Source organism: Trichosurus vulpecula, chromosome 4, assembly GCF_011100635.1.
Source record: "Trichosurus vulpecula isolate mTriVul1 chromosome 4, mTriVul1.pri, whole genome shotgun sequence".
Taxonomy (NCBI): domain Eukaryota; kingdom Metazoa; phylum Chordata; class Mammalia; order Diprotodontia; family Phalangeridae; genus Trichosurus; species Trichosurus vulpecula.
Genome location: NC_050576.1, coordinates 301,750,666 through 301,763,549, shown reverse-complemented (window position 1 = coordinate 301,763,549; position 12,884 = coordinate 301,750,666). Strand labels below are relative to the sequence as shown.

The 12,884-nt window shown below is 37.1% G+C and overlaps 1 protein-coding gene across 1 annotated transcript in view; it reads right to left on the bottom strand.

Moving 5' to 3' along the window:
* Nucleotides 1-227: 227 nt before the first annotated feature.
* Nucleotides 228-12,884, bottom strand: part of ORC2 (origin recognition complex subunit 2) — a 52,955-nt gene continuing 40,298 nt past the window's right edge. The window contains exons 11-17 of the mRNA XM_036758220.1: nt 12,615-12,747; nt 9,489-9,585; nt 6,044-6,190; nt 5,259-5,430; nt 3,076-3,137; nt 2,038-2,156; nt 228-1,196 (exon numbers count right to left, since the gene is read on the bottom strand). Of these exons, the coding sequence (XP_036614115.1) occupies nt 1,110-1,196; nt 2,038-2,156; nt 3,076-3,137; nt 5,259-5,430; nt 6,044-6,190; nt 9,489-9,585; nt 12,615-12,747 (817 nt within the window). The 3' untranslated portion in view covers nt 228-1,109. The remainder of the gene's footprint in view (nt 1,197-2,037; nt 2,157-3,075; nt 3,138-5,258; nt 5,431-6,043; nt 6,191-9,488; nt 9,586-12,614; nt 12,748-12,884) is intronic.

The following is a 12,884-nucleotide window of genomic DNA, read 5'->3' as shown; positions in this document are numbered from 1 at the left end:
GTAGCTTTCGTTTTCCACAAAGCAGATATCTGAGTCTTCCTCTGCTTTCTTTTATCCTAAGAACAAAAGCTCCACTAAACATCCATAAGGTATTTATTTCATGTTTTATTTCATTTACTGTAAAAAAAAAGACATCCACTTTCATTAATATAGTTTAAAACAGTATTAGTAAATCACTTACCTGTATGTTATGAAAGTGATGAACTACAGTTAAGAAAAAGTCAAAATACAGGAATACTGAAATTTTTTATTCACCAGCGAAATTAATTATTAAAACTTAATTGAAGAGTGCAGTTCCTGTTCTACTCTGGCCTCCCCCTTGTGTCAGATAATAGACACTCACTGTTCTGCATTCCCATGATCTGTTGTTCATGTGCCCCTCTGCAAGGAGGACACTCTATATATTCCTTCCACCCATCTTTCACATTTGTCCCCCTCTACAAATAAATAATGTCTCCCCCACCCCTCTCCATCTAGTATAAATCCAAAAGGGTGGAAAAGAACCATTTTCTATTCCTTCCAAAATCTACACTTAGTGTTTGTTTCTTTAAAACAACAACAGCAAAAACAGCAATAAAAACTATTTTTTAAATTCTGTCATTGCACACAGCAGTTCAGAGATACAGACCTGCAGACGAAACAGATTTAGCGGATGCTCATACCTCAGTAGTTCACACTCTGGAACCAGCATGCTTGCAAACAGTTAGTTCTGGGACTGTTTAAAAGGGCCCTTGGAAAATTAAGGATATCATCTTCCCTAGTATAAAATGAAATCCAAAACCTTCAGTTTCGAATACTCCCTGAGCAAACTGCTCTATCCAGCCAAGAGTCTCCAGAGAGGTAATAAATGAAAGGCACATTTTCTCCAGTTTGAGCGTTTAGGCATTATACTTGAGATGGCATCACTTAAGCTGACCATTCAGACCAGTGAAAAGAATTAAATTTTATGACATATTGTCCAGAGTTTTAAATCCTGCATGCTGGAAAAATAATCTACTGCTGGTAAGTAAACAACGCTTTTGGTATAGAGGCAGCAAGTGGAGCACAGGTCCCTCTATAGCAGCCCTTCATAATAGTTGCCACAGGAGATTCATGTTCAAAGGAAATCTTCATGCCTCTTTGTCCTCTTTCTCCAAGAAATCAGTTAAGGTGCCAGTGTCAATAGGAATTAACAAATACTCTACTCCATCTGTTCCCTAAAGTATACAAAAGCAAAATCAGGATTAGGCTGCAGCAAATGACAGACAGTTCATCTGAACAACAAACTACATTTTAAAAGTTCCACTTTAATATAAAAGTATGGGGTAGCTAGGTAGTGTAGTGGATAGAGAGCCCTAGGCCTGGAGTCAGGAAGACTTGAGTTCAAATCCAGCCTCAGACACTAGCTGTGTAACTCTGGGCAAGTCACTTAATGCTGTTTGTCTCTGTTTCCTCATCTGTAAAATGAACTGGAGAAGGAAATGGCAAAATACTCCAGTATCTTTGCCAAGAAAACTCCAAATGGGGTCATGAAGAGTTGGACACAACTGAAAATGACTGAACAACAACAAAATGGAAGCAAGCTCTTGCTCTGTCAGAGAACACGTGGCCACATACAATGAGCTAACATCTTCTATAATAAAATAATTATATTATATCAAGTTTTTTATTTCCTTACATTTCAAGCTCTATCAAGAGAGTTAAAATACACAAGTTACACAAAAATTGCCAAGGACACACCAAATGAAACATATCCTTTGCAGGTCTATTGAGGAGAAAGCAATGTGGCAAGAAAGGAAGAGGATGGTTTGATTGTGGTTTTTATGTTCATTTAACACCAAAGTTTTACTGTATGCTGTCAAGACCACCACACTGCACTTCCCATTATTCAACTGTACCTGCATGGTGCTCAGTACACACTTGATAACAACAGTTTAGGGATTCTTCGTGGTCTAGCCTAGCTACACGATGCCTAATTAGGCTTAATCTACAGGCAATCTTGACCTGAGTCACTAGAAGCCCTCTCCCATTACCCTAAGCTATAATACCAAGACTCACCTTCTTTGTTCTTAGAAGCTTATGATCCCTGAATTCAATTAGTTGTGCCCGAAGTGTCAGGTCACTGTTAACAAGAAATGCTTCTCGACATTGCTGGTAGAAATCTTGAAAAGAAAGCCCTAGGAATTAGACAGTGAGATCCAAAGTAAGTAAGCAGGAAGAAAGAATTCCACTGACAATCAAGCTAAAAATCAGAGTGAAGATGTGCATCCTCATAAGGTCCTCGCTAGAGTCAAGAACCTTTTCAACAAAGGTTCATTAAACAAGTTGAACAATTTCTTTGTTCTATGTACGGTGCTAGGTGCTCTTTGGATTACAAGATAGTTATGAAAGATGTCTGCCTTCAAAGAGTTTATGATCTAAGTATCAAGTTTATTCAATCAAATAAATATACAAAGCACAGTGTGTTAAGTACATCAGAGATATGGACAAAGTGATATGAGAGTTCAGAAGACGGAGAGTTTACTATTGTTAATAATAAACGTGCAACTCTTAAGATGAGGCAAGGCTGGAGAATATTTTACCAGCTTATGCAATGTCATACATCCTTTGAAAAAGGCAAATATATTTGAATATAATGAATGAATGAAACTAAATAGGAGGCACTTAAATTAATAGAACTGTTGTGAGATACTTAAGAACTGAAAAACTGTCCCCTAGAAATTTTGGCCTAAATAATAATATCATATAATAAATATCAATGTGGAGGCAAATCTCTCAAAACCTATCAAATATACCATAAAGGATTTACTAGATTTTCCTTTAATAATGAAAATTGTTTATGAAAAATATAAGATTGGTTTACATACCCAGTATCAATGTGTGTAACTTGAAAAATCAGAGTGCACCTTCCTTGTCATCTACTTAATGTTGGCAAAAAGCCTAAAAGTATGAAATGTACACTATTCTAATTTATGAGAGTTTTGAAAATGTCCAGTGTTTTTAAATGATATAGTGCTAGAATTAATTAAAAGAAAATTGAATTAATGGGGTGATATATTAGAAAGAAGCCATAAAGCATAAACACTATATACCTACCTACATAAGAAGGGTTATCTTCGTTCTCTAGTTGATACTTTATTAGGAGCCTAAAAATCCCCCTAAGGAAAAAGAAATGCCATTAAAGAATATTAAATTCCTCAGAAATGTTAATATTAAGAGATTCATTCAGCAAACATTTTTATTCACTTAATATGTGCAAAGCATTTTGCTAAGGTCTAGAAGAGATGGAAAGATAAATAAGGCATGATTCTCATTTATTCATTTGTTATATTGATTAATTTATTATTAAGAAGCTACTAATAGTGAAAATTAGACAAGTATAGAAAAATATTATAAGTAGATAGTAAAAAAGTGCATATATATGAGAGGTAGAAACAAAACACTAAGAAGATTCTAAGAAGAGAAAAGTAATTTCCAACTGGGATAATCAGGGTAGCAGTGGCATTTCAGCTGAGTCTAGCAAGACACGCAGACTTTCAACAGGTGGCAGTGAGGACCTGGGAAGATGGAGGCATATACTCCAACCGTAGAAAACAAAATAAGCAACGGAAGAGACAAGAAGTATGTGTATTCATGGAATAGTGAAGTGTCAGGCATATCAGGGTGTAGTGACATATGGCCTCAAATGTCAGCTAGAGCCAGGCTAAGGAGTCTTGATTTTACTCTGTCAGGGACAAAAGAAAGATCACTGAAGGGACAGAACCACTACTCAAAAACAGACGAACAAAAAAAATGTGGGAGGCAGGGCCCGTGGGAGTCATAAGCTGCCCCCAGCCTGGCAAGTCCTACCTGCTGATGCCCTCAAGTCCTTGGCCACAGTCCTGCATCCCCAGCCTAGTTCCAAGTCTCTTTCCATCTCTCTAAGCCTTGCCCACCCCCTAGCCCCAGCCCCAGTGTGCCCCCCCCCAAGTTTTCTCCAGTCACCTGCCCTCTGTCACTGGAAAAAAAAAATGGATCCCATTCACTCCAAGTGGATTATGATAATGGGCAAAAGGAACAAGCCCTAAATTATCCAATGGATTCCTATTTTGATTCTATTTTCTCATCCAACAAGAATGATCTTTAGACTAGATAGAAAGTAATAAAGACAGAGTCAAAACCCAAGATAAATGGAGTGATATTAAGAGAGAATTTGATTTCCTTGATAAGTAAAATCCAGACTCAGTCTGAAATTCAACATTAACTCAATGACTTAGGTAAAGGAATAGACGGAATAGTTATCAGTTTGGCAGGTCACATAAACCTGGAATAGTTAAGATGCTAGATGAAAAAGTCAGTATCTAAAAAGACCTTGACAAGCTATAACAATGGTCTGAATTTAGGAAGCTCAGTGACAAGTTGAAGCATGTCCAGAGGACTATGACTACAAGAGTGGTGGAATTAAAGCCTCGAGCATGTGAGCATAACATTCAAAGAGACCTGAGATTTTCTACATGGGAAAAAGATGCCTTGGGTATAGAAGAAGGATGTTGATAGTTATTCTTGGATACTTCAAGAGATGAGATTTGTTCTGCTTTTCCTCAGAGGGGCAGATTTATAGGCATTTGGTGAACATTCCAAAGGTACAGATTCAGGCCTGATGAAGGAAAAATTGAGAGCCATCGAAAAAATGGAATGGAATGCAGCGGGAGGTAATGGGTCCTGTTTTCAAGGAAAGACTTGGTGACTATTTACTGGGGATATTTTAGAAGGAATGCCTGACGCAGGTATGATTTTTGAGGTCTCTTTCATATCTGATTCTGTGATATTCGGGAAGTGGCAGGGATGAATTAGGAAGGAGAGAGACTGAAGGCAGAAAGAACTATTAGAAGGGTTACCTAATAATTCAGCTGCAAAATAAATGTAGGAAAAGAAAGGAGGGGACAAAACATAAGTTATTGGGGAGTTAGAATCAAAAGGACATGGGAATTGATTAGATATTAGGGCTGGATGGAAGAGTCAAAGATGTCAGCTGATAAGAAGAATCCCCACAAAATGACTTCATGAGCCACCAGTACTATTTATTCTTTCCTACTTTGTCTTTACTTCATTTTCTCAACCCCATAAGGAAAAAAAAAAAAAACAAACAAGGTCACTACTATAAGTTGCTGAAGGGGATAATTTTACCTAGTATTTTTTTAAATGCAAAATGATTTTAAAACGTCTGTGGAGCCTCTGTATAAATTCATGAAGTGCAAGAAAATTCTAGTTTTTTTTCTTTTATTTCTTTTATTTCTTACCTTGCATTTGGAGTAAGACTGCGGAAAACATGTGTAAGGGAGCTAAGAGCTAATGTTCCACACTGCTGGACAAGCAGAGAGTTCTCATAGGACGTTTCTTCAGTATAAGGTCTATATGTAGTAGTTTCATACCAGAGCCAATTATAAAGGCTCTGTTTTGAATGATCCCACACTACAGAATATTAAAAAATAAATGAAAAATTATCTTCATACAGTGGTCCCTGGTTACAAAAAGAAAACACCCCTAACTGGATATTCAAGACCTTGCCCCAACCCAGCAAACAGAGGGAATCTTTAAGCAGGGGAAGAGTGCCCACTTGTTGGGTATGGGCTGGCTGCCAAGATCCCTCCCAACTCAAAATATTCTACGATTTGGAGGGGAAAGAACAACTTTGAGAAATCTACACATTTTTCTTCCTATTAAAGTCTAAATCAATAGCACCTTTTGTATTAGCAGAACAATTAAATATTTGTATTTGAAATATAAGATTAAGCTTGAGTGTGCTACAAATGTTCTTATTTAAATAATAATAAATAACCCCCAAATTTTATTGTCATGACACAAACTTCTAAACTCAAACCAGAAAACAAAATGTTCAAAATGTTAATAGCATTCCTAATGTTCCAAATCATCATATATTAAGGAAACCAAGACATCCTTCTGGAAAGTTGTGTTCTTCAATTTACACTGTAGAGCTGAACAAGTTTTATGACTAATGTTGTAAAAAAAAATTTTTTTTACAAGCTGATATCTTTAGTAAGAACAGCAATAATGTTAAACTTACTGAGGGGAGCATTGATGTGATCAATAGAAGCTATGAGGTAAATCTTAGGCAAAGATGATAACTGTCCAAGAATTTGCTGGCTTTTGTCTCCTCTCAACATCTGGCTGTCCAGATTATGGATAAGGAGGAAGAGTTCCAAAGAAGAATCTAAAAGGAAAAGAAATTCAACAAATATTTTTCAGAGGAAAGCCCAGGTTCATTGAGGAAGTGCTGTAGGAGAACAGTTGTAACAGTCCAAACACAGGGGAAAATACATATGTACACAATACTGATATTTACTACAGGTATTATTTACCCCTGATGTCAAGGTTCCTAAAGTACTGGAGGGAGAAATATGAACCCATATTTCCTAACTCCAAGTGTAGCACTGGACCTACTCCTTCACATGGTCTCTAATAATGACATGATGATCAGGATGGTAACGATGGAAACAAAAGGTTAGATTCAAGAAAGTTTCTTTTTGGAATGGACCTGTGACTTCACCAGTGTTGGGAGCTCCTAGGGAGGATCCGCTTCTATAGTGAAGATTGGCACCTTCTCAGAACCTTAGTCTGGGGTAGAAGTTAATGACTTGCCCAAGATCATAAAGCCAGTATATGTCAGAGGCAGGAACTGGACTTAGATTTCCCGATTCCAAGGCTGGGTCTCTGTCTCTGACTCCCTCTCTCTATATAATAGGACTTTTCTCATTCACAGAGGCAAAAGACAGTGACATATAGTACTGCAATTTGGGAAATTTCCAGTTAGGGAATGAGAGAAAAGAGAAGCACTAAAAAACACACAGCAGAAATATGAGAGGTGAGAGAAAAATCAAGAAAGTAGTATCACAAACATCGAAAAGATGGGAAGTTTAAGAAGAGAATAACAAAGAGTATCAAACGCAGAGAGGCCAAAGTAAATAAGGTGTTTGGTTTATAATCAAGACATTTAATGAGCCCAAAGAAGAGTACTTTTGAACACTAAGTAGCAAGAAATCCTTTTGTTTTTTTCATTTAACATAATACTCTTAAATATTTACTAAGGATCTTCTATGACCAATCCAAGTAAGAATTTTAAAAGTTTTTTTTTTTAATTTAAGAAGTGAATGACAGCTGACAAAACAAGTAATTTCATTTCAGGTTTCACATTTGGACTCATATGGACGATATCAAAGGAGTAGCAAGAAAGTATGTTCCCTTTTTCCTTTCTGTAGAGAGATTGCTAAATGATACAAAACACTCCAAGTGCTGATAAAACGATCCCTCTTCATCAGTTATTGTAGAATTTTTATCAACATGCAAGCCTATTAGATAACCAAAGTAAATGACAGTATTCTATACAAGCTATTATAGTACAAATTCCATTTTTGTTAACCAAAGCATACAAACATACACACATGCATCCAAGTTTCTGCCCTAAGCTATCTTTTCTCTCTACACGTTCTCTGTAACTTTATCAGTTCTCATAGGTTTAATTATCAATGTAGATGATTCCTAGATCTATATCATTACTGAACTGCTTACTAGAAATTTCAAATTGGATATCCCATAGACATCTCAAATACAATGTGACCAAAAATGAACTCATTTTATCTTTCCCTTTCTCAAACTTAGACCTCCTTATAACTTCTCTGTGTCTATATAAGGCAACTTCAAAGGATGGGAACAGACAACTTTCAAAGGAACAGATCCAAGTTACAAACAACTATATGGAAAAAATGCTCCAAATCACTATTATTTAGAGAAAAGCAAATTAAAGCAAGCTCTACACAAGAGAGGGTTGCAATTTTATGTGAAATCCTCTCTTGTTTTCCAATGGGTATGAAAGGTTTGTTTTATTTTATTTTATTTTATTTTTGCTTTTTGGCAGGGCAATTGGGGTTAAGTGACTTGCCCAAGGTCACACAGCTAGTACACGTGTCAAGTGTGTGAGACTGAATTTGAACTCAGGTCCTCCTGACTCCAGAGCCAGTGCTCTACTTACTGTGCCACCTAGCTGCCCCTTTATTTGAATTTTTAAAAAAGAAAATGAAAAAAAGGAGAATGATGTTAATAACTTCTGAAAGGTAGCGAGTGAAGGCATCTATTGTAAATACTGGAAGTAGAGACAGGGTTTAGTTCACAAACTATTGATAATCATATGTAAGAAGAATAGAGTAGGTGTTCTGGACCAGGCATAACTTGTGCCAAAACAAAACAGTCTTCGTCTTAAGGGCTGGAACTCTGGGAATAGGGAGGGATACTGGAGGAAATGTAGGTGATATAAAAACAAAAGATATCATTATCCTTCCAGTCACCAAAGTTCATAGCCTTATCATCTTCAACCACTCATTCTTCCTCAACCACAAATTCAATCAATTTTGTCTTATCAATTCTATGCCCACAACATTTTTTTTTTTACACATTTGACCCCTTCTCTCCCTTCATAGGGCCACTGCTTTTCACCTGTACTGTTATGGTAGACTCCCAACTGGTCTCCCAGTCCAAAGTGTCTCCTCCCCTCTCAATCAATCATTCACTCAGTATTTACTAAGCTCCTGCTATATGCCACATACTGTGCAATAGGGACACAAATAAAAAGAATGAAAACAATTTCTACTTGTGATAAGCTCATGTCCTAATGGAGGAGAAAACTACATATAAAATACATACAGCATAAATATAAATTATATACACATATATACACACACACAACATACATACATATAAAATATATACACATACAATAAACTTTAGTGGCTCCACATTTGCTCAAGGATTAAATACAAAGTCTTCTACCGGACATTAAAGCCCTTTACAACCTATCCCCAAATTACACTGCAAACCTCACTGAATATTTCCTTCATCTACGGTTCAGCCAAGCTGGCTTTCTTACTGTTCCTCATACATGACACTCCATCTTCTATTTTCAATGTCTTTATGGAGGTCTGAATGCATTACCTCCTAAAAGCCCTACTCAAAGCTCAGGTCAGGCACCACCTTCTACATGAAACCTTACCCAATTCTTCCCCCTGCCCTAACTATTAATATTTCTACTCCAAAAATTATCTTGTATTTAGTGTGTGTGAGTGTGTGTGTGTGTGTATACATATAAATACATACACACACACATACATAAATATATATATATATGTATATGTATGTTGTCTTCTTTAACAGAACGTGAGCTAGGCATAGGGCCTAGCACAGTGCTTGCTACATAACAGATGTAACATACCCTTTCTAGCTCACAGCAAGAAATAAAAATATCTTTAAATTTCTTGAAAAGGTAAGAGGCCTGAGCATACAGCTTGCTCAAGGACCAAAAGTTAATTCCAAATAATATGCCTAAAGAACGAGGAGAAGCTTCCATTTTTAAAATAAAGTAAGCCATTATTATACAGCACACAAAAATTACATCTAGTTCCATGAGAAGAAGTGAAAATGCCCATTCAATTCCACTTGAAGTTACATAGATACTATGTTACCTTCTTTAAATTTGTTGATTATCCAGTCCAGCTGATCTAGCACACTTCGGAAAGTTCCCATATGATCAAGGATTTCTTCTGTTATAGAATTCAGAATCTGTAAAAGAAAGTAGAACATTGAGATTTGTATTAGATCTTACTAAGTAACGAAAATAGGTAATAAAAATAACAGGCTTAGATGTCCCCCTCCCAAATATGTTAGCAACACTCACAACTGTACATTTGAAAACTGTGTTGGGCTTGAAGACTACCTTACTATAAAATTTTCTGAACAAAACGCTGCTAAAAAGAGACAGGACAGAATGATGACGATGATGATGATGCTTTAAGTTTTCAAAGTGTCTAATATACATTATCTCATCTGACCCTCACAACAACCCTGTGAGGTAGGTGACATTATTACTATCTTCATTTTGCAGATGAGTAAACTGAGGCTGAGAGAGGTTAAATGACTTGCCCAGGTTCACACAGCTATCAAGTGTCTAAGGCCAGATTTGAACTCAAATACTGACCTAAGTCCGGCACTTTACCCACTACCCTACCTTGCTGTATAATGAAGAAATGAACACTAGGGAATTAAAGGATAGGAATACTGAGAGAGTACTTTTTGCTAAAGAGAAAAAAGGAAGAAAATGTATTCTGCAAACACTAGAAAAACTTGCAAATACAGAAACTAGCATTTATTTACTCCATGACATCTTGCAAACATTACAATATGAGGGCAAAGATACAAGGCCTTGGCCTCACAGGACTGATATCAGCTTTTGTCATAGACCCCTCAAGTGTTTCCAGTGCTTTTTTGCGGTTTCTCGACATCTCAGGGTAGTATGTATGGCTTTCAGTTGTTAGGAAAGAAGGAATAACAGGAATCAAAAAGTCAAATGAAAACTGGTGCAAGTATATGCTCCTTAACTTCAAAAAGACTTAACAAAAGATGTTGGGTCAGAGGAATGCTGCCAGAAGCCTAAGGAAAAAGAAAGAAGTAAATGAGTGAGGGGCATGGCTGATAGGCTGAGTCAGAAAAGTCAGGCTTCAAGGGTTCCTTTGTGTTGGGTGAATGGGGCTATGGGTCTGACTAATAAATGAGCTAGGAAAGTGTTATCTAGTGCAAAGACATATTGACCCTGATTATCTCTCCATAAGAGGAAAGGAGAGTGAAGTGATGGAGGCTTCCATGAAGTAGCAAAAGCAGCAGTGAAGTATCAAAGAATTCTGGAGCCAGAATGGCAGCTGAAGCAACAAAAACCATCAGCAATAGCACAAGCCAGGTTGATGGACCAAGCCAAGACTTAAGGGAGGTGGAAGGGATAAGCAACTAGACACATGGAGCCATGATGTAGAGAAGCAACTGGGATCTTGCCCTTCATCTTGTACTGTGAATCATGTGAACTATGTACATCCAAGGCAGAAGAGTCAACTCCCTAGTGAACCAGGGTTCTTTCTTCCCACTGAGGGTAGGGGCCCTCAACCCTAAGGTAAGATTACATGTCTGGAGCAAAGCTGAAGGCCTACTACAGGTAAAATTTCTTTGTCTATATACAGCCTTGAGTACAGTTATTTCCACATTCTTCACGGTGAGGAATTAATTTGTTCCATGTCTTAGCTGCTTACAAGGGAACTGAAGACATGTAAACGAGAACTATAAACAACTCACTTCCAGATGACCCCAGGGAAAACCCTAGCAAGCTTGGAAGATGTTAGAGTATTAATCATTGAAAGGGCTCCAATTATAGATCTTTAGGTCAGGTCTTCCAGTATAAATTCAGGGCTGGCTGCATTCTTAAAGTACTAGGGCCAAAGATCATTAAGAGATATGAAAAAAAATGTTAAATATAACAATGTCTTTGTGGTTCTGGCTTTTAAAAAAGGTAAAAAAAAATGTAGCCTCCAGAATTTAATCCTTAGGGGAAGGGACCAAAACTTAGCACCTTGGAATAAATAAGTGATTAGAGACCTGAACTGAGAATACAGAAAGACAGTCAGTACCAACTGGCTAGAGTTAGGGGAGTGAGGGAAGAGATGCAAGGGAGCACAGGGTGATTACTAGTCTGGGAGCAGAAACTACTCCTGCAGTAGCCATGCTATGCACATCCGAGGAATCAAAGTGAAGAAGGGTCTGGTGTGGGACCAATTTACAACTCATCAAGTTAGGCCTGCTTTAGGCAAAAGATAATTCAAATAGCAATAAAGATCTAGCTAGTACAATGTCAATGAAACAATGGATGAAGAAATTCTCTCTTCCCCAGTCCCAAGGAAGGATCATTGACACCAGTACAAAAGTTAAGTGAGGAAAGTCTTTCTGGGACTTACAGTGAGGGTGGGCAGTGACTTTACCAAATCTATTGTTGGCAGGTCTTGGGTGAGGTATTGCAAGAATGATTGGAACTGGAACCTATACTTCCATACCTATAATCTAGGGCTAGACAGAGATTTTTGAGGGATTGAGGTATAGCTTCCTGACCCACCAAATTATTAAAAAGTAACTAGACATAAACTAACATTAAGATCAAGACCAGTTGAGAGATTAGGAAAGGAGAAAATAAGAAAAGTATTTCCCAGTTGCTTAGAAAGAGGATGAAATTATTCCCTTTACAATTTGTGAGTCTTTCTTGCCCTTTTATGTAGTCTTCAATGTCATATCTCTCCTGTAGTCCTTTGTACTTAACCCTCTTTTAAAACACCCAAGAAGTTTCTATACTGTTTTTAGGGACCGGGTAAAAGTGAAATTCTGTGGCATTCTCACCACAGAAGCCTAGTATAAGGAAACCCAAGAAATTTAGGGAAAGTGGTGGCAAAGAAACCCAGCAGATGGCACTTGCAGGGGTTCAGGCTGGCAAGTGTGAAAATGAAGCAACATTATGAGCTGGTAATGCTGGATCCCCAATTTCCAGGCCTAGGAATGTGATACCACACAGATGCAAAATTAGTAACAGAAATGTATTTGAGGAACAGTCTTTAAGCATTGTTTTGAGAAGACAAATTCACAGAGTATACAGATAACTGTAACATTTCAGAAACATTAAAAAGTCCAAAGAAACCTCTCTAAATTAATTATATTAAAATATGAAACTAAAGAATTAAACAAATTATTTTTTCTTATGCTTTCAATATATTTGATACACTTACTGATTTTACAGTAATACCAGGAAAAAACCCATTGATGACAACATGAACTGAATCTTGCAGCATGGAGGCACGAAATTTCTCTAGTAATTCTTTCTTAGAGCCCAGTCCATAAAGCACAATGTTGAACCCTAGGCTATAGGAAAAAACATTTGTGAAATTACAGTCCAGCACCCCCTAGTTCCAGTTTCTCAATCAACTAATTTCTCTTGAGATCTGATAATTCAATACAGTAGCACCCTCAGTTTCAGTTTAGAATTAGAACCAAAACAG